Genomic DNA, 25,119 nt, shown 5'->3' on the forward strand with positions numbered 1-25,119 from the left:
GGGCAACTACAATAATAAAACCTTATTTTGGAAGGTGCCTTGAGAGGCCATATAATCTAGCCTCCTAGCTTTACTATGTCTATTATCGCCTCTAGTAGAGGTTTGTTTAACAGGTTCTTAAAGATTTACAGCATGAGAGACTTGATAGCCCTGCTAAGCAATCTAAAACATGTGTTTATCTTCTCTTTTGAAAGGTGTTCCTGATCTGTAATCTGAGTCTGTTTTCTTCAGCTCAGGCCTATTTCTTCTACAGACGGGGAAAAAAACACCCTCTTCACTAAGTGCTTGGGGGAAAAAATTCTGACCTGTTTCATGCAGTTTCTTCAGTGTTAACAGTATCAGTGCATGTCAAGTTTGGATCCTGCTTCTAGGGCTTTCTTGCATTTCTCACTTCAGATTCTCCTCAGTCAGTTCGTCTCCTCTGAAGTGCAGCACCCAAAAAAGGATGTAGGACTCCAAAGTAAGTCTCGCTGTGGCAGACTTTTGCAGGCTGCGCATGTCTGTATGTACAGTACTTATATATAAATCATCACTGATTCATGTTTGGACTGTAAGCTTCAGTCATTTAAGATCTTACTTGGAATTGTGGCCTAGCCAGCTATTCAGCAGGCTTTTTTTTTTTGTAGCTAACTAGTCATGCTTGCTAAGGTCTGTCTTAGCCCTGATGTTCTAGGAATAACTGAAATATCTGTTTTAGCAGCAGACATGCCACTGGGCTTGTGCTGCCTTTGCTCCTATCCCCCACCACAGGCTGAGAAAGCCCACAGCTTGAACTTGTATTGCAGCTGCCTGCCAGGAAATGTTTATAGCAGTCATCAGCTGCAGAATTATTGGTGATCATCCTGTTCATTCAGGCGCTGTGGTAGGATAGATCATAGAGTTACAGAATGGTTTGGGTTGGAAGGGACCTTAAAGCTCACCCAGTTCCAACCCTGTGCCATGGGCAGGGACACCTTCCACTAGAGCAGGTTGCTCCAAGCCCCTGTGTCCAACCTGGCCTTGAACACTGCCAGGGATGGGGCAGCCACAGCTTCTCTGGGCACCCTGTGCCAGCACCTCACCACCCTCACAGGGGAGAACTGCTTCCTAATATCTAATCTCCCCTCTGTCAGTTCACAGCCAAAAAAAACTTTGTAAGTAGATGAACCATTTTATCTGGAACTTGAGAGGAGTACTCTGCTTGAGGCAGTTATCTGCCTCTGCCAAACTTGAGTGGTTCAGGGTAAGGTTGCCCAGGCTGTAACTGGCGACCTCTTCATAATGGAAATTGCTTGCAGCTTTAACTGATCATTTTGTGTTTACCTCTGTTAGAGAGTTCTCCTTGTGCCTAATTATAAGGAGGGACCAGACTGTAGATCAGTTAACAGACTGTAGATCAGTTAACAGTATAGCTGAAACTCAGAGGCTATCTGAAAATCCGTGGGAGTTGGGTGTATGTTTTTCCACTCTTAAACTGCCATACAGTGGTTTCATGTCTCTTCCATGATCTACAGAGAAAAGCATTTTTTTAGTACCAGTACAACATTATGTAGTAAGATATTAAAGTACTACAGAACAAGTGTGAGAAGCTCACACTGAGTAAATAATGTGCTAGGTATAATTCTGCATTTAAGAAAACAAGAGGGTACTGATCATGTAAGGATGGCTTGCTCAGAGTTCTGCTGCTGTTCTCACCCTTTCCTAGGATGTACAGCTAAAATTGCGTGAGGAAATCATGCAACTCATCTTGATTCCTAAGCGAAGCTGAATGAAGGGGAAAGACATGGAACAGACAAGTTAATTAAGCACTTGTAAGCCTGTTAATCTCAATTATTCTGAACGAAATGATTCTAAAGTTATTCCAGAAGGTACCTACTAGGGTTTTTCCTGCCCTTGCATCTAGGATTAGAGGTGAGGAAGCAAGCAGTCGAGGGTCTAGAGATCATCTTTTCTCTGCGGCATACCTAGTGATAGCTTTTCCAGTGCCTACAGGTTGGCTTTTCTGTTTCCAGTCACTTTTTTGCGCAATGTTTTGCCAAATGTTATGCATCAGCCCTATCTCTAACCATTCAAACTTTTTTCCATGTGAGCAGAGATGACCACAAATGATGCATTTCGCAATGACTTTTTAATTATAACATGGATATTTATATCTTCTCGGTGTACCTCTTTCCTATAACTTTCCCTGGAAAGTTGAGGATTGCCTTACACAAGGGTTCCTGTTACACTATCTGGGTGTCTCACTGTGGTATGTAAGTCAATAATCCTTACACAGGTGAGTCTTAAGACTTACATGAGTGTACTGCAAAAGCATCCATGTCCCGTGATGCAGTAGAATCTGCTGTCAAGAAGCTGTTACTTTGTGTCTCTTGGCTTGTTTTAGGTCTGACAGTGCCAGTTAGCTTCTGTATCAAAGTGGTAGTAATGTAGTCTTCTCCTTTCAAGTCTAGTGCATTGTTAGACTCCAACAATTGGAAGGCTTAAGGAGATATTACGAGGATAACTATGTAATTGGAAATGCATATTCATGGAAAATAATCTTTCTGAATAACTTCTGAGTAAGTGTCTTGTTAGTTAAGCATGCCATTATCTGCTTGCTTGAGACCTGAAACTGCTTTTCCCTTTTAAACAAGGGAAATCGAACTGCCCTCTAGGTATTCCCAAATACCATGTTTTAACAGATGCTATGTATAACATGCTAACCATTCTCCACGTGTATTTTAGAAAATCTGCTTGGAATGTCTGAAGTACTTATGGCAATGTATGATGAAGATATCTTGAAAAATCCATTTTATTTGGCCATTCAGAAGCAGCGTCCTGATCTATGCAGCAGAGTTGCAGAATTCCATGGTATTGTAAGTATAAACCAGTAGATTTAAAAGCTGATATTAAATAGCAGCTATATGAATTAAAATCATATGCCTACTATGACACCTGTAAAGATCAGTGAAAGCCTACAAAACTTGGAAGTGAGGTAGAGCAACTCTTAAGTTGCTTGTTATTTACTAATACAGATGTCTTGATATATTGTATGGTAATAAAAGGTCAAAGTTGGTGTTGTTTCTGAACTACAGGAAGCTTATTTTGTTTGCTGTGAACTAAAGTTACATATCTTTCATTTGTAACTTAAAATGAGATTGACCTTTTGAAATTCCTGGTGGACAGGCAATCACTCATTTCTGACAGCGTTTTACATAGCAAAATAAAGCCATTAAACTGAGCTGGAATAAAAGCTCTGTTCTTAAGACTTCTAATCCGGGTACTCTGCAATTAGTCTTCATCCAGAATTAAGCGTGTGGAGACTCCATTTAACTTGGAGGTCATTGTTACCTGATTATAAAATTAAGCCTTTAATTACACAAGGTTCTTTCACTTGTATATTACTTAACGTGGTGATGTGATCAGCTGAAATGCTACAGTCTGTTGACCAGTTCTGTCTGTGCTCTGACACCATTTCTGAAAGCTGCTGAGTACTGAAAGAACTACTTGATTTGTGCTTCTTTCTTGACAATGAAATGTATTTCTTTTCATTGTGTATACAGTGTTTGTGTAGTCATAATGTGTTGCTTTCTGATTAAGAATTTTTCTCAAACTGCCAGTCTGTTGGTGTGCACTAAAGCCAAGATGCTTCTTATCTTAGATTTTTTTCCTTCATTATGATGGATTTTCATTTTAGCCTGAAAATGTACTTCACTTTTACAAACTACCTTATTTTAAGTCATCCAGGTGACTGATGCTGTGACATAAGACTTCATCTTCTCTTACTATTGCTTGCTTCAGTTACATCTGTCATCCTTTTTCAGATAAGTCACTGAATGAAACTTCTAGATTAATCACCAGACTGTGTGTCTATCAATGACCTTGTCTTTTTATTACTTAAACAGAAGTGTTTATATTCGCTATACATTTACTAGTAAATGTTTATAGGCCAGATTGAATTGCTTGCCTCTAAAAGACAAAAGCTGTTGGTGTTTAGCTGGTGATATGTGGCATTTCTTTGTAAAGCATGATCTAACTTTTTTTTTTTTGGTTGTTTTTTTAGGTGTTAGTTCCATGCAAAGGAAGCCTTTCAAGCAACAGTCTGTCTACCTGCCAGTTTGAATCTTATGTTCTGAAGCCATTAGAAGAAAATTTTCAAACCTTAAATGGAAAGGTATTTCTGTTTTGATGTCTGAATGTAGCCTGGGGACACTCAAATATATGATTCACTGCAGTTGATGACTGATAGTGTGAGCAGAGGTAGCTAGGAGTTAGAGCTAACCGGTGAAAGCAATATGTTGCCCATCTAAGCCTAAGTTCTCAGGGATATACTGCTTTCTAGCAAAAGCTGTATTTTGGCATGTACGCAAGAATAGTTGTCCTGTTCAGATGGTAACACTGCCTCTTGTTTCTGCTTGCTATTCAAGTTTGTCAATTTATGTGTTCTGTGGCCATTAGGAATTCAGTTGTGTGGCACAAGGGCCTTTATCACTTAGATCACTTTATCACTTAGTATCACTGTTTCTAGCTTTCAGGAAAATAGCCTGCTGATTGTTTGCAGATGCAAGTTCACCAAGGTTTAAGACAAAACAATGATGGTATTGAGTTTTATCTGAGGTCTGATGTGTTCAGTTCAATAAGCGGAGACTAATGTAGTAGCAAGCCGTGATAACCAACAGTAGCACTGCATGGGATCACTTTTTTCAGTGCAGTCTGAGACCTTGCACGCATTTGCAGGCTATCATCTAGATCTTCCTACTGCAGATGTCCTTACTAGAGTTGCTTGCGAAGTTAAAGCTGAGCTTGAGAAATGTAGACAAGATGGGTGGTATTTTTCTGAGGCTGGACTTAGGCCCCAATTCTAAGTTGTTTTTCAAGTTCCCTTCCCTTCTACTAAAAGTGCTCTGAAAACCTGCAAACTCTGAAACCTCCTCTAGTAGCAGACTTGTGAAGAAAGTAGGTATGAGTAAGGTTTAGCCATTGTAGCCTGAAGGAATCTTTGTTTCAGTGTCTGCATAGCATGAGAATATGAAATCTCTTGAATCTGGTGCTTTCTTGTCTTGAAAGATTCTCTTTTTCTTTTTTTTTTTTTTTTATCCTCCTCCACCCCCCCCCCCCCCCCCCCCCCGAAATGTAACTGCAGTGCAGAAGCCAAATGGTAACTTTCTTCTGGTGGAATTTTACGCTTGGATCTGGTTTCTGTTTCGTTTCAGGAGATCTTCATACAAGGAAACCTCATCATTTTAGGAACTGGTTTTAATTACAATCTCTCAGTACCTGTTCTTTTTGAGGAAACATTTTACAATGAAAGAGAAGAAAGCTTTAGTATATTGTGCATAGCTCATCCATTGGAAAAAACAGAAAGCTCAAGTATGTATTGAAGTGTTAACTTGGTGGTCTTGTTTGCACAGTGAGCAAATTAATATGTTTGATACACTTAATTTCCTTCATTCTGAAAAACTTTGGTTTGGTTGAAAGCTGTTGGCATTTATTAGCCTTCTAGAGAAAAACACTAAGTTGCTGCCAGGCAAACTTAATTCTGTAGGGTTTATGCCCCAGTCTCAGCACGAAAAATCATCTGTGGAATATTTGATCCAGCATGATTTTCTTAGCAATGCTCTGTTTGGTTTTGATTGCTTAGAGGGGTTTAGTCTTGAGTGTGACATGTGTCTTGAGATGCTGCATCTTGAAATGTAAGGCGGATGCACAAAAAACTGGAGAGGTAAATTTTTTCATGATTGCTTCATCAGTGGTTAGAGGCTGTGTAGCACACATATAGCAGCTCTTGTCATGCTGGTCTGCATACATATAGGCTTAAATTCTATAAATATTAATCTAAATCTAAAAAAATATTCTTCTGGCATTTCATTTTTGGCCATTACTTAATGTAGTTGTTTAGCAGTCCTTCAGAAGTGACATAATTTGTAATTCCAAAAGTAATGTGAAATGAATGAGATCTAAGCCTGTTATTTGTTGCCTGCCTTTGATTGCAAATGAAAGACTTGCCTAGGAAAATGATTTTGGAAAAGCAATATGAATTTTAAGTGAGGGATCCAATTGTCTTATTTGGAAGGAAAACGGATTTGTTTTAATGTTTCCATGAAGCAACTTTGCTCTCCCATTCGGAGAAAGCATTTCTAAATAAGGAATATGTTATGTGAAAATCCAAGATAGGATTTTTTACAGCTCACTTAGAGCAGACTGACTTCCTACATGGGCATTCAGTCAATTTCATAATGTGCTTTTCTTTTGCATTCAGGCTTGACTCACACTTGGATTGAGTTGTGTATGTGGCAAATAAATTACCCCATGATAAAAAAGCATGTGGAATCAGTTTTGGGTGTTCTGAATAAATACTTGACATAAAAGGCAGGAGAGCCTACTCTAAATGTGATGCATTAAATTCTTTTAATTAAAGCAATGCCTTCAGTTAAAGATGTAGTAAGGTGAATTAATGTTTCATTGTGCACAAGTTGGCTGTGTATGTTGGGACAGAAAGTACTTTACCATGCATGTGTATTAAGCGTATGTGTTAATTCTTGGCTTTCGTTCTAGGTGAATCTACAGCTTTGTCAAACTCCTCTTCTCTTAAAAATATTGAAGATGTTAGAGAATTCTTGGGAAGGCACTGTGAGAGATTTGATAAATACATAGGATCTTTCTATAGAACATTTAAAGGACATGAAAGGAAAAGCCTCCGCCACTACATAGTCAGTATCTTGCTTCTTGATGTTTAATTTGCTAAACATAAGTCACTGCTTTGGGTGCCTTTGTCTTATTTTCTATGTCAGAGTGGGCTAAAGTTGAGGAAGGTGGGAAGGGAGAAATTCACAATTACTTGTGAATTACCACATCTTAACTACTGGGTAAAGGCAATTTTTTTCTAGCTAAAAATCTTAACATAGTGCACAATTCTAATGCGGCGAAAGACTGCTGCTTTTTCTTATTTTTCTGCTTTGTTGCTTCAAGTCAGATTAACCTGAATCTGACTGCTTTCTTTTTTCCTCTCTCCCCAGGATTCTGTCAGTGCACTTTATACCAAATGTCTCCAGCATCTTTTGAGAGATTTGCACTTGGTAAACACATACTCCACTAAATACATAGTACATAGTGTTAGTTAAGCAATAAATTATCTAACTCTGTGTTTGTATGGCTTTCTTTTTCTAGAAGATGCTTGCAAAGCAAGAAGAGCAGATGAATCTGATTAAACAAGCTGTTGAAGTAAGCATCTGAAATGAAAGAAAACAATTAGGAAGCTATTTTTAACTCTCCCTTTCATGCCTAAAGTACTGGTTTTTTTCTACAGATGTATATCCACCATGCAATTTATGATCTAGTCTTTAAATACGTGGGGACTATAGAGGCAAGTGAGGTAAGTTTGCTTGATTGCTAAAGATTAATGTAACTAATCTAATGCATTTTAAAAACTGTTGTCTTTCTATTGCTTAGGATGCTGCATTTAACAAAATCACAAGGAGCCTTCAAGACCTGCAGCAAAAAGACATTGGAGTGAAGCCTGAGTTCAGGTGAGAGAGATGATTGTGGAGTCCTTGAGGAGTCACTGGGATCCTGTCAGGCCAGCCAGAAAGCATCTTCCTTCAGACAATAGCAAGTTTTACTTACACGTCGTTCATTTCAGATGGAAAAGTAAAAAAAGTGTCATTTTAGGGCAGTCTTTGTATTCATTGTTGTTTCCTTTTGCTTTTATATTCTTGTGCTTCCCTCTGCATCTACAGGGTCCAGAAATGCAAGTGTACTCTGAGTAGAGGTGGAAATACTTTAATACGGTTCTTCATTTCAGCTCTGAATAAGTTAAAACTTGGGTTTTGGAAACCCTGCACAGGAGCTCTTTATGCTAACCATTTATTTCAAATTATTTCGTAGCTTTAATATACCACGTGCAAAGCGACAACTGAGTCAGTTGAACAAATGTACTTCCCCTCAGCAGAAACTACTTTGTCTACAAAAGGTGGTACAAATTATTATGCAGTCTCCTAGCCAAAGAGGTTAGTAATTGTCGAATTAATAATGTAAAACTTATTTCTCAACCAGTACACACAAAGCACTTTGTTATATAAACAGCTGTTTGAATAGCACTTGTGGACTAAACGCAATTAGGCTGGGGTGTGCCTTGTAGGTCTCTAAATAGAGCAAAATGGAGACAAGATAGATACTTTTGTGATGTTCCTCATGGGGTGAGGTGAGGTACTTGGTTAGCTTATATATATATATCGCGGGGGGGGGGGTGTGTTTTTTGGTGTTTTTGGTTTTTTTTATTTTTTTCTTAGCTAGAGCATGCAAGCTTTTTGCATGTGCTAGGATGTTTTATCATGCATAAGAATTGAAGGTGATCCATTTTAAACACTGAGGATTGCTGCTACATCATTCTTGCCTATTTGTCCATGCTCCTTGGTAATCTTGAAATTGATACTCTTGCGATGCATCTTTTGCAAAATGGAGTGCTGATGAGGGACAACGCTCTTTCTATATGCTACATTTGGGGTGCTACCATAGATTACAGAAATTATTCTGTGATAGGAAAGCATGGACCTCTTAATCTGGTATTTTATCTAGTCTGGAGAGAGAAGATACTTCCACTAAGCAAATAGAGTAGTACAACAAACTTACGCTTTCCCTACATCATCTTTTCCTTTTTCCATAATCCAGGAGTCTTCCTAGAGAAGTGTATCAACTTTGAGGGTATGTTTGGGGTTTTTGTTTTTGTGGTTTGTTTTTTTTGTTGTTTTTGTTTTGTTGTTTTGTTTGTGATTGGGTTTTTTTGTGTTGTTTTTTGGGGTTTTTTCCCCCCTCCCCCCCCCCCCAGATTTCAGAAATCTTGAGCTAGTGATCTGGCTCTTCCTGTATAGGAAGGAGGGGATACTAGTCTAATATTGCAATTTGTACAGTATATACTATATTTGTTTTTTGGCTTCTGGCAGCCTATTTTAGAGGGAGATGGAGAACGTTTGAAGGGCTGCCTTGGTTACTCAATACATTCTACTAATAGAGCTGGCCCTTATTCTTAGGAGGTGGAACTCCATTTGTAGGTATTGCTCTTGATTTGAACCATGACATGACTAACATCAGATATGAATTCTTTTTTTTAGTTAATGTGGAAACCATGTGTGCAGATGATCTACTCTCTGTTTTGCTGTATTTGCTTGTAAAAACAGAAATCCCAAACTGGTATGTAACTATTTTGGCTATATAGAACTTGATCATACCATTTTATGTGTAATGCTGCAGTAGGGGCAAATGTTACTGAACATGTAGTGACGGAGCTTACTGGAAGCATAAGAGGGGCTGATGTAATGCAGAAAACTATTTTTAGTAGGACAAACAGCGAAGATGTATTACAGGTGTGACCAAATTGAGGACCTGTCAGAAATTAATGTGCTGCATCTTTCTGTTTTGATTGCTACGTGAAAAAATATTGTAATGGAAGGCCATCTCCCTACAAAATCTGCATGTGAATATAGACTTCCTCTATAGACTGGTCCTTCCTCATCTGTATTTGGAGCTGTGAAGCCTTTTATAAAGCTTCTAGATGTTCAATACATTTCATATAGAGAAACTTGAATTGAATGCTTAATGGCTTCTGCTAGCCTGTGCCATTTTGTCTCCTTGCTATCAGTAAATCTATATATTTCACCTGTACCTGAACTGAATTCTAGTGTTGGTGTATCCCATATCTCAAATAAGCATTTTTCCTTTAATTTTTAGCTATCACTTTACACTGGGACTTATAGTACTTGAAATATTCACGTGTTTGAAATGTGTGAAATAATCTCCCGCCACTGTTCTTATGCTGTCCTTCATATTCCTTATATCTAATTAATAACTATTCAATGAAAAGTTATGGGATGAGTAGCGTTCTGATCCATCTACAAAGCTTCAGAACAGCCACTGTATTGCTAGCCTGACAATCTTTCTAGAAACTTTTTCTTAACCCACACCTATTATCTGTCTGGATTGCTGAAGATGAGTTACAGTATGTCATGCTAGTATCTTCTTATTTTCAGTGGTTCATGGCTTTAACTTTTGTTTCAGGATGGCCAACTTGAGTTACATAAAGAACTTCAGGCTTTGCAGTTCAGTGAAGGATGAATTGGGATACTGTCTAACCTCAGTTGAGGCTGCAATAGAATACATACGACAAGGCAACCTCTCTGGCAGATCAACAGTAAGCTACTCTTAAAGTCTGTCAAATGTGTATTTGATAAGCTTGTAGGCATAAATCCAGTCAGGGGGTACAAACAGCTGACATGAGTTCCTTTTTTGCGCTTGAAGATCTAAGCTGAGGTAACTATACCTGAAGCAAACACTAAAATGATTACAGCGAACTCCTAATCCTGTAGCAATAATTATTGTTCATGTTATACTCCTTGAGGAAGTACTTAAATGTTATCTGCCTCTTCATATGATTAGAGGAAAAATGACAGCACTATTTTCAACAATTAAGTCTTTTTAGTAAGCTTATTATGTCACATTTGTACTCTTTCTATCATGCATAAAAGCAATGTGGTACTTGAGAGCAGGCATAGCTTAAACAGATTTTTCTTTAATAATTTCAAAAAGCATAGCTATGCTAGCAGAATGGAGATTGCAGTGTAATTCAGAATTACTCAGTAAATCTTCCTACTCTAAAACCTCAATGTGTTTGCAGCACACTTACTGTGTTGCACTATGTTGATAATTTGATAGGAGTGCAGGACCATAAGGTGGTGTTTGAAGGTCAAATATGGCTCTTGGGATCTCTAACCAAGCAGGAGGAGGAAGTTTGTGGATGCATGAGTTATTTCCTACTGGGCAACTAGACCTTTTATCAATCAGGTCAAATCTCTGCAGGCCAATGAAGGATGATATTGATAGGACTTTTAGAAACTTCTGTGATTTAAGAACTTTGTAGCTTATTAAAGGAATCCAGTCTTACAGCTCCTGTAAAACTTTCTACTGCTGCAAAATTAGGCTTTCCTGATCTGATGTGGAAATCAGAAGGAGTGAACTTGGAATCAGAATGAAATTGATGTGTCTCAGTCTGCCCAACTGCAAAGCACTGGAATCTAATTGTAGGGGCTAGAATAATGGCTCAGTGTGCAGGGCTTGGGATGGGACAGCCTGGGGCACAATCTTAAAAGAAGCAGCACTTAAAGTAACTTGGTAAAGCACTTCGCATTTTGTAATTTTGGGGTTTGTTCTTTCCTGGGCTCTTTCCATGAACCTGTCATGCATGGGGTTTTGTACGCTTGGGAAAAAAAAAAAAGGCACTTCTGTGTAAAGAGACTGTTGTATATCTTGTCTGTAATGCTGTATTGAATGATGTGTAAAAAATAATAAATGTCAGCTTGAAAAAAAACCCTGCCAGTCAGTTTTGCTTCTTGCAGTCACATGGCTGTCATGAACAATCAATATACAAATAGCAATGCTGGTGGTCTGGATGGAGAACTGAAACGAAAGTAGAATTGGCTTCAACAATGCCAGAAAGCTTGAAAAAAAGAATATACTGCTCTTAAATTTCTGGAATAAAGACTGCCTTCTATTAAATCCATGGTCCTATCTCTCCTTATATAGCTAAGGATAAGTGTTTTATACTGGGATTGCCCTCAAGTGGTTATAACAAGTGCCACTTTCATTAAGATACTGTATTATTTCTTTGGGAGGTATCTGTCCTGAAAGATGAACTACATATTTCAGAAGTCCAGATGAAGGCAGTGTCATACATATATCATCTGAATCAGCTCCAGACCTAGAGTGCTAGCTTCTGAGACTTCCTCACTTCAGTGTATGTACAGTGAACATGGAACAGGAGCTCCTTACTTCTACATTGCTATTCATAAGAGTCAGCATGACTTGGAGGCAGCACCCTGGCATGAGGTAGAAAACAGCAGGGCCTTGAAGACAAAGAATTGGGTGGCCCCCCTGCCCAATAGTACAGCTGAAAAGGAAAGAGCTAGACCACTCTCTTCTCAAGTGTAGGGTAAGGGATGAGAAGGTGGCACACAATAAAGAGGAAGAAATAGCCCCTTGACAGGAATTGAGAAAGGGTGTCAAGGAGGTAGAGGAACACGATAGGAACTTCCAATAGCATTGTTCTCCTTTTATGAACTTGCCAGTTGTGATATTTCCTTTATTCTCTGGTAGAGGAGTTCAACTTCCTGTTCAAAGCAGCAGGAGCTGTTGTGTTGATGCCCCATGGTTTCCTTTTCCAGATTGTGCTGGAAACGGTTGTGGGATTTAAGTGAGCAGGAACATTGCTGTGCCCTGGGGCTTCGTTACAGCCCCTCATGTGGCTACACTTAATTTTATAGCTGGCTTCAGATGGAGCTTCTGGCAGCTGACTAATGCTGTTGTCCAATCCCTAATGAAACTAACTACATAAAGAAAACTCAGCAGGGAACTAATGTACCATGTGGGATAATGGGTATATTATCACCCTCATGTCAGTGAGAAAATTGCATGTAGGAGATGCCTGCCAAATTCCCTTCACCCAAGGTCATGTAAGTCTTGGGGAGATATTTTGGTTGTGGAGAGGAGAGGAGCAGGTAACTGATAGCACAAAAAATCTTGTTTTATTTTCTGGGAGCTGTCAACCTGATTAGAATTCCAGTTAAGAAGTATTGGGCCTTAGTTATGTTGCTATGCACAGCTGGTGTTCAGTAAAACCCTCTAGTTCAGAGGGTTAAAGTTAGGTATAAAGTAGGGAGCTATATTAGCTGCTAGGGAATAGGTAACATTTTGGCTCTTGTATGGAAAGAGCTGTAGGTGGCAATGAAGTTGGTATGGAGGAACTGGGAAGCTGGGAGAAGCTGGGAAAAGAAGACTTGAGCTCAAACTGAGGGTAATAAAGTGTTTGCCTGGGAGGGGTGTGGAGATAATTTCTCCAAGTCATCAGTTGTAATTTGTGAAAGTCGCCTTGGACAGGCCATTATACAGGTACACTTTCATAGGTATAAATATTTCATTTCTCTAGTATGGAGAGTAGTGTCAAATAAAAAGACCATTAATGTTTGGATATGCATTTCTGGACAATATATATTTAAAATACCTGAAAGTCCTACTCAAGGCATAGTATTTTTTAATTCCGGAAACTGTAGCTCAAGCAAGTTTTATCGTTGAAGGCCCGAACTTGCTTAATACTTCAACCAATACCTGACTCTTATGCCACATTCTCATTTAATTTCTAAGATACACAGTTTCACCTGGCGTGGCCTCTTTTTTCTGATTTATAGAATAGATAATACCTCTACATAAGGATTGCTGTCTCGAGTGACTCTGAAATAATTATTCCACTTCTCTCATAAAAGATACAGTTGGAAGGAACAGTACAAAAACTACAGTAGGTCTTGCTAGTGGTTACTTAGATTCTCCATAGTGCAACTATAAAGTTGTCTGTAAGCATTCATGTTAGAAATTCTAATTAGACTTCAGAAACTTGTATCAACAGTAAGGCTTTAATATTTTTTTTTCTAGTTACCATTTCTGATTGGATATTTCTTAGGGAAGTTACTCCTGATCACACTGAAGAATTGATCCAAGGAGACTACTGTTATGTGCCTTGTAATTCTGAAAAGATATGCTTGGGTATCTTTAGCTAAAGTACTTGGGTTTGAAAAGATTGTTATCTTTGGATACCTAAACACAAACAACTGACTCCCAAGTATACCGATGTAAACTTTTATCTCTAGACTTCATAAACATGTTTTTAATGGCATCATTTTCTATACAATGAAGGGGTTTTTAGTCGGCTTTATGAGAGGCATCTGAGTTTATTTTGAAGCTTGGAGTGATCTAATTCCTAGAAAATCTCAACTCTCTATTTTTGGTGTCCAAGTGATCATCTTTATTTGCAGTTCACTAGTTTCTTAAGCTTCATGGTGACTTACTAAAATTGAGAGCAGAGTTGGACTTTTTTTACTCATTTCCATCTGGTCTGTACAGCAGAAGTTATAGCCTGGATCCTAAACCATTAAAATTTATCTGATACATGTGGTCTTCAGTTTGATGCATGCTTTCCATTTCTAGGGAGATAGTTGTTACCCAAAACCAACATCCACAGAAACTATATTCACTGCCAACCATAAGGACTGCTTGATCAGAATCAACAACCTGCAAGTGTTCCCATCTACTTTCTTAGAAAGTATTTTCTTTATTATTTTATTTCACTTGAAGATCAATGTTGCCATTTCAAAGTCTGACTTGTACTTAAGAATTTTCACCTGGTTTTGGAAGAGTTTGTGTTCTTCGGTGCATTCTGAAGAGTATCTTCAGATTTCTCAGGAAGTGGGAAGTACTGATATGAGAGTTGAGTTACATGTCTTCTTAGTTCAATCTCCAATCGTCAAGAAGTGACCAATGAGAAACACTGAGTCCACAACAGAGTAATGCTTTACTTGGTACAGTCTTTTATTTCCCAGCAGGTATAAAATTCAGTGGGGTCTTTGAGTCAGAGTTGTATCTGGGTCATCTCTTTTCATAGCCACCGCTAGACATGTCTTCTGTGCATTTGTCTAGTGCCTTTTTGAGTCCATTTTGATTTTTGCAGCATCCGATAGACATGAGTTCCACAATAAAAGAATATTTTTCTCCCTACTCCCTCCCCAGACCTAATGTGTGATGCTTTTGTTGGGCACCCTAGTTCTTATCTCTTGAGGAATAGCAGATATTCATTCTTTGCATGTTTTCTTTGGACTTTCTGTGATTTTTCTAGACCATTGTAGCACAGCTGAATCTTTTCCAGAGTGGGGAATCCTAATTTCTCCTTATAAGAAAGCTGCATTGCACCTCTTTTAGTTCTTCTTGTCTTTTTTATGTCTTTCCTGGTTTTGCCATGTTCTTTCTTAGATGGTGCAGTCATAATTTTATTAATGCTCAAGCAAGAAATATTCTGATGAGCATCTACTTATTTCTTTGAACAGCAGCTGTGCTGTTTTTTAAGTCTCAGAATCCTAAATGTGAAACTGATTTAGGGTTTGCATGCATCCTATAATTTATAAGTGGTAAATACAGTGTTTAATATTTTTAAAAGTTAATTCAACTGTTAAGGTACTTTACTTTTGCCTGTAAATGAGTCTATAGATAATCAACCTCAATGTTTTATTTTCAGGAATCTGAGAGACTATGTGACAAGCTGCTTTTAAGACAAAGGATGAACTTGTTGTCCCAGATGTCTGCTACTCCAATAGACTGTTTATTTAAGGTTAATAACTTTTATGGCAGAATATGTATGTATTTATATCCCTTCCTTTCTGCGATTTTTCTGAAATATAATGCAGCGTTAATGACATTAGTACTGTGAAGTGTGTTTTAGTAGATGCTAAAAGTGTCTTTTGAATCTAGTGCATTTCTCTGCCAAAATGTTACCAAGTTAATATTACAGATTTCAGCATGTTACACAAAATATGGAAGCAAATGAGGATGAAATGTTACTTGCTGTTGGTATTGATTGGCCCGTTTAATGCACAGATATGATGTTACTATTAGGTTCTCTCTCACAGCTTTTAGTGCTTGAAATAAAGAGTTTTCTGAAATAATTTAAATGTGGTCACTTGACAGCTACTTCATATTATATGTTAATCTCGTATTATCATTCTAAAAGAATTTTGCCTCTACAAGGACACAAAGCAGAGCTTCTAATTATATGTGTTCACAGCTTATGGCTAGAGACTTGGTAATTTTATAGAAATGTTTTTTCACAGAGGGAACTCAATTTCGTGACTGAATCTAAAGAGAACAATAGAAATTGTTTTAATTTTTTATAGAAAGTGAAGTAAGCCAAGAACAGATTCTTTTTAATGCTCAGTGCCCATTAGGGGGGTTTGTGCTGTGACATTTTTCATTTGTGCTTTCTAATGCTTGAATACGTGTCTTTTATAATCAGTTCCTTTCATTTTGTGCTTCAGTAAATTACTCTGTTTTTTCTGTGGGTTTTTTTGGGGGGAGGAGGAGGGTGTTATTTTTCCTTTAAATGAGTTTTTTTATATTGGTTCCTCATTGTCTTTCTTCTCTTGGCTTTTCGCAGCATATTGCTTCAGGTAATCAGGAAGAAGTGGAGCGATTACTAAGTCAAGGTGACAGTGATAAGGACACTGTACAGCAAATGTGTCATCCACTCTGTTACTGTGACAAATGTGAGAAGCTAGTGTCTGGGTAAGCACTTTTCATATCCCCAGATATACAAAAAGCTATGTAAAAGCCTTCATCTAAGATTTACTTCAAAAAGTATGCTGGTTTTGGTTATAGAGGAAGTTGGTAGCACTTCAGGATGGAGTAGAGGGTGTATGTTTGCGTGCTTTGAAAAAGCAGAAGAAATATTATGAGAACACTGAATGGCTCGGAACCATCAGTTTTGTGATGGAGGCTGTATGTGCTTTGGTAAATGTGGTATGAAATGTTTCTTCTCTTGAAGTTACACATCTTGGACAAAACTACATCTCATAACAAAATGTGAAACTCTCTGTAAAATAATTTGCCAGTGTGAAAGGGTAAAGGATAAAATTTCCAAGATAAGGGTTTTTTGGCAATTTTTCTCTCTCCTCTTTACCACTGCTGCATAGGTAACTGAGCTGCTTTTAAACCATTGTGTTTTAAAGGAAACTGAATGATCCTTCCATTATCACTCCATTTTCTCGAGATGACCGGGGATATACACCACTTCATATAGCTGCTATTTGTGGTGAGTATTGTTGATCTTCTACGCCAGTGTTTTCTGCTCCTTATTGTTCCTTACCTTTATGATAGCATGTTTTCTAACTTTGCATTAAATAGTGAATTTTGCATTAAATTGTTTTCTGCTTATTTGCTATGGAGACTGGTATCTTGGCACAGGCTGAAGTTATTGTATATTCTTTCAGACTAAGTTTCTTATGGTTAAATTACTGTTTGTTTGTTTGCTGGCTGCTTACTTTTGTCTTAGCAGTTACCACAGTTGCTCTTTATTTAGCTGTGAAAAAACATGTGTCATCAGAAACCAGACTTGTTTTAAAGAACTGGGAGATTGATAAATGAATCTTTTTTCTCTCCTGCATTTGGCAATGGGTGGTGGATCTGTGCCACTTCCTCTCTTGTAATGTTCTGAATAATAATGTTATGCCATTGATCTTACATTTATTAGAAGACACGTTAATTTTTGTGGTGATTTTTTTTAATAATTTTCTTATTATATTGAATCCCAATATGAGAGTGCTTTGTGTGATTATACCTTTATTTTCTCTTCTTTTCCAACCATAAGATACAAGCATAGCTTGTTTTTTACCTGGAGGTTCTTTTATAGAGCTTTGACCTTGAGTAATCTGCAACAAAATCCTCAAATACCAGGAAGTGAATTCATGCTATATAGAAACATACTATGCAGAAATGCAGGATATCTTAGTTTATAGCTCACTTTTGAATTTGAAAAGTAGTAATGTTCTTGTTTACTTTTTTGTTTTAATGTTTGCATATTTTTCAAGGGCAAACATCATTAGTGGATTTACTGGTAGCCAAAGGAGCCATTGTCAATGCTACAGATTACCACGGTTCAACACCACTTCACCTTGCCTGTCAGAAGGGATATCAAAATGTTACAGTAAGCACCAAAAGGCTTAGTTAGAAATAAGAAGAAATGCTTAACCTAAATAATAAATATATGACTCTTACTAAGCTCTTCTAATGTTACAGTCATCTAGATCTTCTGGGAAACTTTTACCATAACCACGCGTGCTGTAGAACTGAGGGTCTTTTATCATTGTAGTTTGTATGATATTTTATTTTTCCTATACTGCAAGGTTTTCAGCCATTTGTGATAACCAAGCAATTGACAGCTATGCATATCTGATAATTCATGCATTTTACTAAGACGAATCTCTATTACACAGCTCAAATGGAGAGCCTATTAACATCTCTGCTCTTGATTAAGACAGAAGAACCATTGCAGTCATTGGAATAAGTTAAATGACTTCACATTGTGGATACACATTATGATAGCCTGTGTAACTACATTAAGTGTTATGTACCTGAATTTTATATATGTGAGATTCTTCAGTTAGCATTGTTGAAATTAAGCCGTGTCATCAATTCCATAGGCTCTTAAAATACAGGATAAATTACCATATAGTATGTGTTTTGCAGTGTTTGCTGCAGTAGGTGATTCCTCTTTTCAGTGACAACTCTGAATATGTAAGAAGCAGTTTTATTTGGTTCTTAGGGTAGGGCAAAACCAGTACCGTAATCCTGAGAGGGTAGTGTCTGAAACAGGAGGGACATAGCTAGTTTTCATGAAGTGCTTTGTCATGCTAGAACCCTAAAGGAAGCTACAGACCAGCAGTTGTTTGTCCATTAATATTTTAGTTACTTAAATGTCTACTTTCATTTTTCCTTAAAGCTTCTCTTGTTGCACTATAAGGCAAGTACTGATGTTCAGGACAATAATGGAAATACTCCACTTCATTTAGCCTGCACTTATGGTCATGAGGATGTAAGTAATTGTTTTGTAGCAAACTAAATGGACATTCTAATGGAACAGAACTAAACTGTGATGCAAATTTGCACTAAACTTACATATTAAAAAAAGTAAATAAAAACTATTTGGAGGCTAACTGTTTAACGCTGTAAATTAGGACATTATTCAGTAGTTCATAGCAATTTTTATTATGCATTCATATTGAAGATAGTGTGCAAATTTAGCTGATTTATTTACCTCTTTGTTTAATGACACTGAACTGTAAAAGCCTGCACTTAAGCCAATGGCTTATAAGAACAGCAATGAAAAAAGCCTTTTTAGAATTGCTCGTTATGTGAATTGAGAGACAATACTATAATTTATTGATAGCTCTCCTTCTCTTTCCAGTGCGTCAAAGCTTTAGTCTACTATGATGTGCAATCCTGTAGACTAGATATTGGTAATGAAAAGGGAGATACTCCTCTCCATATAGCTGCTCGCTGGGGCTATCAAGGGATCATAGAAGTGCTTTTGCAAAATGGGGCAAGTCCAGAAATTCAAAACCGGATGAAAGAGACTTCCCTACAGTGTGCATTAAATTCCAAGGTATTGCTCTTTATCTTCTAGCCCAATTTCTTTCTGATGCAATTCCATGGAGGTGTAGATGCTTACCTGCTAATAGGATTTTGTGGTCTGGTGTTATTAAAATGAAAATGTATGTTTCACTTTAAGGAAGACGGGTCACATTTTAAATCTAATAGCAGGAATACAGCCTGTGGTGTGGAACATAAACTTGTAAATGGGCACTTTTAATCTGCTCAGTCATAATCTGTTACTAATTTAGGTTGTTGGCTAATTTGTCTTTCGGTCAGAAGATTCCTCTTTAAGTGGAGTTATATTGGTTCTCTTTATTAATATTTTTATGCAGATTTTGCAATTGATGGAATTAAACTCTCTAGCATTTGAAAGAGGACAGAGTGCTTCTGAGGTAACAATGAATGCAAGTTGCTAAGCTTTTTTTTGCCATTGTTTAACCTGATTAATTTGATAAATAACTTTGTTTGTTTTGTGGGGGATTTTGTTTGTTCGTTTGTTTTTGTTTGGATTTTTTTTCCAACTTTCAGTCACCACTTAGGTCTCCTCAGCAGTCAACAGAAACTTTCAGCAGAGGATCATCTGTCTCAAGCCTGTCATCAGCATCAATTGATATAAGACAAGAAGAAGTAAAAAACACTTATAAAGAGGTAAGACTAAGGTGTAAGTTCTGACAATAAGCAAAGAGAAGGAAGCTGGAAGAACGGTATTTTGCAACACTCTTTTAAACTGCTTCTTCAGGAATAGCTTTCTCTCTGTTTTGGAAAATTATATGCTGCTATCCTCAGGTGCTTGTCATCTGAGTATCTAAACATTTGTATGGTATCAACTGCTCTGCTGGTTATTTCTGGGGAAAACAGCATATTTGGAGTACTTGTTCCGATTTACTGCAGTTAACTACATAACTGCATACGTAACTGTGAATTTGTTGAAGTTTGTAAATTATAATGGCAGTCAGTGCCCCAAGGACCTTGCTGTCCTGTCTAGAAATTAAATGCCTTTGTTAACTTAAAAATCTGTCAGGGAAAGAGACTAGTACAGGCATACTGGCAAACAACTTAACAAACTAGGATGTTAAGACAATCTTTCAAAATAGGCATAGGAAGTCAATTTTGTAACGTGAAGTAGTACACACTATGTATTAAGTATCTTGCACATATATGTTTTTCCTGACTTTGCTTTATACACACCAACCAAGATGTCATCCTCTCAATCTTTCATGTGGGACCTCGGATCTCTACTTTGCTCTTATCCTCTTCTAAGACTGTTGTATCACCACTCCTTCTGATGCTTCTCTCTTTATTCTTTTTCCAGTTCTCCTGTTCCATTTTTTTCAAAATTGACTTCCTTAGTATTTTTGTTTCTCTCTATATTGCCTCTACATTACAATTTTTCCTTTTCCTGCTAGCAAAAAGTTGTTCTCTTGCCAAAAATTTCTGCTTCCTAAAAATGTTCAAGAAGCTCAAAGATGTATCAGTTACTCTGTGAGAGCCTCAATATAGAACTGTTCCTCCCTGTTTGTGCAAAGTCAAGTACTCTAAGTAGGATCTAATGTACATAAAAGTTCACCTTACAGATTTAGTTTCATAAATTCTTAGATGTATTTATTTTCATTTGAGGATTTATTTTTCCTTAAAGGAACAAATTTATCACACCTAAGAGCTAAGACTGTAGTTCAAACCAGGGAAGAAGATTACAAGCAGCTTACAACTTAGATTCTTGGGGTTAATGACCTTCTCCTATAATCCAGCTTTAGTTCATTTCTGTCGTGGTATCTGTCTTGTATGTGGCTTGTTTACAACTCAGAAAAGAGAGAGTAAAGGAGCCAGGCATGTAAATTTGGAACTTCCTCTGCTAGAACTAAACTCCTTGCACGATTTCAACAACAGGAAATCTGAGCATGCAAGTGAACTGCAGTAGATTCATTTAGTCTATTTTTACATTTAAAGGAAGGTACTTATATTCCATGAAGGAGTGAGAAAGCAAACTGAAAAGATGGGGAAATGCATGTAAAAGACATTTTGCTCTAAGTACTCTTAATAAATTATCTATAAGCTGCATAACAGATGTTGTGTGCTTCTCCACTGCTAGGGCCTGAGGCAGTTTTTAGAACTGTAAGGAAGTTGCTGTTTTTGGAAAGAAGTTATCAGAGCTTGTGGGTCACTTGCTATTACTGTTCAGCATCTTGTGTGTGATAAGACTGGCTCCTGAAAATCATCAAGACCTTTACGTTCTGCATTGACATTATCCTGTATGATTAGGGGAGACATATGGGGAACACACATCTCCCTAGTGTATATAGTTCATTTTAGATTTAGATGTATAGAGATTAAGATTCAGCCCACCTAACTTCACATGTCTGGAAGACAATTGTCCTAACTTCAGACATCTAGTTTCCCTCCTTAGTGAAGAGAAATCAGTGCCTCCAGAGAGGAATTAACCTCAGACATGCTTAGTTTGACCTGAGTTGCACTTGAGTGTCATTTGGTGGCTGCATTTTGTTCTGTAGTTACCAGAGAGGAAGTTTAAAAGACTGACCTAGGTAAGAGGGCTAACTTTTAGGCATTCAAAGTTAGGAAAGAGGTTTTCTGCCTTGAGTGCCTAGTGTATCACTTCAAGGAGCTTCACCTTGTATTGGAAAGTAATAATAAAACTTAGCAGCTTTCCTGAAAAGAGGGGAAAAAAAAGGAAATGTTGGAGAGATTTAATCTAACCTCTGATCTTTCAGCTGTAGATGCTCTGTCCTTCTGCTAAAACCCTGAACAAACAGATCAGACCAGTAAAACACAACTTCATTTCAGTCTCATTCTTCCTTGTTTGCTTTGCCACACACGGCTGTCACAGCAAGGTAGTAATTTCTAAAGATTGAAATGTGACTGTAGCTGTTACTCCATGACATCTTCAACTTGAAGATGTTTCTTGATATTGAAACAACTTTGTTTACACAGCAACATCTTTGATTATTCTAGCACAGTGCTAGAATCATTTGCTATAGTGCTGAATCAGACTTTCACAAAGCTTATTAGCTGATTCTTCAACAATCTTCAGAGCCTGGACAGGTCTCCCTGCCCTTTTGCTGTCACCTATCCCATTTCTATCAAGTTAGATCTCAGCTCCTTCATGTGAGAGTAGAGAATCAGAGAAGCAGCAGGAAGACAAGTACATCTCATTCTCCTGCTTTCACAAGCAGTCAGAGGGATCAGGGGAATGGCATCTGTGCATTACAGAGTACCTTCCATCTCTTCTCCCTCCCACTTGCCTCTTTCCCCCCTGCAGAGCTCATAAACAGGAGAATACCTACACCCAGTAGTCATGCTGAGGCATTAGCTGGCCTGAGCATGCACATACTTATTTGGTCTGGTGCTGGTCCACTGGATTAACTCTCTAAGTTGAAGCACCTGATTTGTACTAATGCATACCCTTTGATATTTATATCTTTTCAGATTTTAAGTAAGAAAACAGATTTCATACTTACAGTCAAGTTACATTTGTAAATGTTTGGTTTTTTAACATTGGAATAAACCAGTAATCTGCAGATTGGAAACAATTGGAAAGTATATTTTTCATCTTAAACTGTTGTTTCTCAAATAGCAAAATAAAATCTGCATCTTTTGTGCTTCTGGTAGCATATAGTAGCTCAGGAAGAGTCCAAATGGTACTAGCATTTATCAGGGTAGAAATTTGTCTTGAGTAGGAATTTTTAATGTTAGGTTCACAACAGAAATGCATGGTCAGCTGCTGCTGAACTGGCATAATAACATATATCGGCTTACATGGCTTTGTTTATGTGTGGACTACATGTCCTTTATTTAGGTGAGTACTGTTTATCTTTAACTAAGCGAGTGAGATCATCAGATGGCCACAGGCCTTGCACAGCTTTTGTACTTCATAAAGGATGAAGGTTTCTCCTTTAAAACTTTATCAATAAATATGAAATGAGCAAGCAGTAATGCTACCACATGACCTTAGGAGGTTAGTAAAGGACACAAGGTTTCCTGTGTACAGCTTAATATCAATACTAATAAAGCAAATAAATTGTTTTCTTAATACATAGGTGCAAAAACTCCTAAGAGCAGTTGCTGATGGAGATCTGGAAATGGTGAGTCTTAGGGTGGCTGTTTGAGATTACTGAATTCCAATTTACCTCATTTGAATCAAGGAAATTATTTGTCAATAATATTAAGTGAAGAATGTTTTGAGTAATACCTTCCCAGGAGATCTGCAGGAGCTCTGAGAGGTCTTGCCTCCACACACAAGTACCCTGATCTTCCTCCTGCCTTGGTTTTTGAGTCCCATGATGTTAGCCCTTTCCATGTACCTAGGAAAAGGTGACTGTTAATGTATTGTCCCTTGCATTATGAGACCAATTCAATTCTCAGTTCTGTCTTGAATTTCTGAAAGACTTGTCTTACTGAGCATAATACAAACTCAGAATAATACACTAGATAGATGTCAGGTGTAACATTGCCAGATGGAGTGATAATGGAGACTTAATACAGTTGCTGCTAATTATAAGATGACTTTTGTTTACAGGCAATTAATGAATTTCAAAGTAAAAGTGTATTTCTTAAACAGCTTTTTTTTGCTGCATACAATGTAAAATTAACATGCAGTAAGCACCACTGTTTACAAGTTGCACATGAATGCTCCGAGTCCTAAGACTGTCTTCATTGATGAGCCTCTCTCCTCCTCAAAAATGAGGCATTGTATATTGAGGAAAAAGTGAAACTGTCAAGCTCCTGGGAATTGACAGACCTAAGAAGCATCAGTGCGCCTGCTTAGTTTTGGATATGGGTTAAATGTCATCACCCTTGCCACTTCTTAAGTTCCTTAAAGCAAAAGAGGAGACAAAATCTGCATTGATATGAGCTGGCACAAATCATCTGAGCTAAAAGGATTTGGAGAGTTTGAGAATAGGCAAACACTGAAGTCTTGATTAGGTAGCAGGAAGTAATTTCTAATTTATTTCACTGCTGCATATGCTGAACTTTGTAGCTGCTTTGTCAACAACAACATTTGATCTTTTAATTTGGCCTGTAGGCAGTTGATGCCAGGAGGTAGCTGTATAGTCTCCCTGAGATATTCACAAGTGTATGTTAGTGAAATCTTACTTGTGTACATATGCAAATTTATGAGGACATGGAACCTTTCGACTCTCTAAAGGAGGACTTGCTTCTTATGCCAGGTACGTTATCTCTTGGAATGGATGGACGAAGACTTAGAAGATGAGGACGACACAGTCAATACATCAAAACCAGAATTCTGCCATCCATTATGCCAGTGCTCAAAATGTGGGCCAGTACAAAAGGTTGGAATATTCATTCTATAAAAAGAACGAATTATGTTCTTGTAATGTAACTTTTAGCTCTACGGAAGTAGCATTCATATTGCCCAAAACCTTTGTATCTCTGCCTGAAAAGCAAGTAAATATATATTGATCTTAAACAGTTCATCTAATGTTATGAATTTGTTCCCTTTTTAATTGAACTGTAGAAAATTTTGGATACAGGAAACATTCAAAGACTTGCTCAATATCTAATGGAGTGAAAAAACTTTGCAGTTTTCTTTTAGAATGTGTGGATTGCTGTAATTAACGTTTGTCCAACTTTGAATAAATACAAAACCCCATACTTTGCTTGGAATTTCTCTATATGAAACTATCATGTTGGAAGAAAAGAGATAAAAATAAACCTCATTGTTCTGTTGAAAAATACTGCGAAGCTGCTGTGGTTTACTAACTCTTTTCCTGAAGGTCTCAAATTATGCTCTGTAGCAGAAGTTCTTGAAATGTCCATTTTCCTCTTAGGTATATACTTAGCCAGGTATTTGGCTGCCTTTTAGTCAGCAGAGAGTAACATAATTAATTTTATAGTTCTGGTGTCTGTTTTCCTCAACAGAAATTTTCAAAGATCTCCACTAATGGACTTGGAGTAAATGTTTCCAACGAAGATGGTTTTACACCATTGCACATGGCTGCACTGCATGGGCACTCTGAACTTGTCTCTCTCTTGCTGAAACATGGAGCCAGTATCAGTGCCAAGAATGCGAAACATGCAGTTCCTCTTCATCTAGCCTGCCAGAAAGGTCACTTCCAGGTAACTGAGCCTCTTCACAAATGCAAGCTATTTAACATTTAACCATCAACAAAAAGC

The 25,119-nt window shown here is 37.6% G+C and overlaps 1 protein-coding gene across 4 annotated transcripts in view; it reads left to right on the forward strand.

Moving 5' to 3' along the window:
- Positions 1–25,119, forward strand: part of ANKRD27 (ankyrin repeat domain 27) — a 52,947-nt gene that overhangs the window by 19,810 nt on the left and 8,018 nt on the right. For 3 of the 4 annotated variants that reach the window (XM_030469662.1, XM_030469661.1, XM_030469660.1), the window contains exons 2-24: positions 2,704–2,834; positions 4,022–4,132; positions 5,172–5,328; positions 6,514–6,668; positions 6,975–7,034; positions 7,126–7,179; positions 7,265–7,330; positions 7,408–7,484; positions 7,843–7,964; positions 8,626–8,658; positions 9,066–9,144; positions 10,009–10,141; positions 15,062–15,154; positions 15,977–16,104; positions 16,548–16,630; positions 17,406–17,521; positions 18,317–18,409; positions 18,782–18,979; positions 19,302–19,361; positions 19,498–19,617; positions 23,022–23,066; positions 24,153–24,275; positions 24,865–25,062. In XM_030469662.1, coding sequence (XP_030325522.1) covers positions 2,718–2,834; positions 4,022–4,132; positions 5,172–5,328; positions 6,514–6,668; positions 6,975–7,034; positions 7,126–7,179; positions 7,265–7,330; positions 7,408–7,484; positions 7,843–7,964; positions 8,626–8,658; positions 9,066–9,144; positions 10,009–10,141; positions 15,062–15,154; positions 15,977–16,104; positions 16,548–16,630; positions 17,406–17,521; positions 18,317–18,409; positions 18,782–18,979; positions 19,302–19,361; positions 19,498–19,617; positions 23,022–23,066; positions 24,153–24,275; positions 24,865–25,062 — 2,421 coding nt within the window. In that variant the 5' untranslated portion in view covers positions 2,704–2,717. Of the gene's footprint in view, positions 1–2,703; positions 2,835–4,021; positions 4,133–5,171; positions 5,329–6,513; positions 6,669–6,974; positions 7,035–7,125; positions 7,180–7,264; positions 7,331–7,407; positions 7,485–7,842; positions 7,965–8,625; positions 8,659–9,065; positions 9,145–10,008; positions 10,142–15,061; positions 15,155–15,976; positions 16,105–16,547; positions 16,631–17,405; positions 17,522–18,316; positions 18,410–18,781; positions 18,980–19,301; positions 19,362–19,497; positions 19,618–23,021; positions 23,067–24,152; positions 24,276–24,864; positions 25,063–25,119 lie in introns of those variants that run through there. The other variant, XM_030469659.1, reaches the window with a different exon arrangement.

Source organism: Strigops habroptila, chromosome Z (genome assembly GCF_004027225.2).
Source record: "Strigops habroptila isolate Jane chromosome Z, bStrHab1.2.pri, whole genome shotgun sequence".
NCBI classification, from domain to species: Eukaryota; Metazoa; Chordata; class Aves; order Psittaciformes; family Psittacidae; genus Strigops; species Strigops habroptila.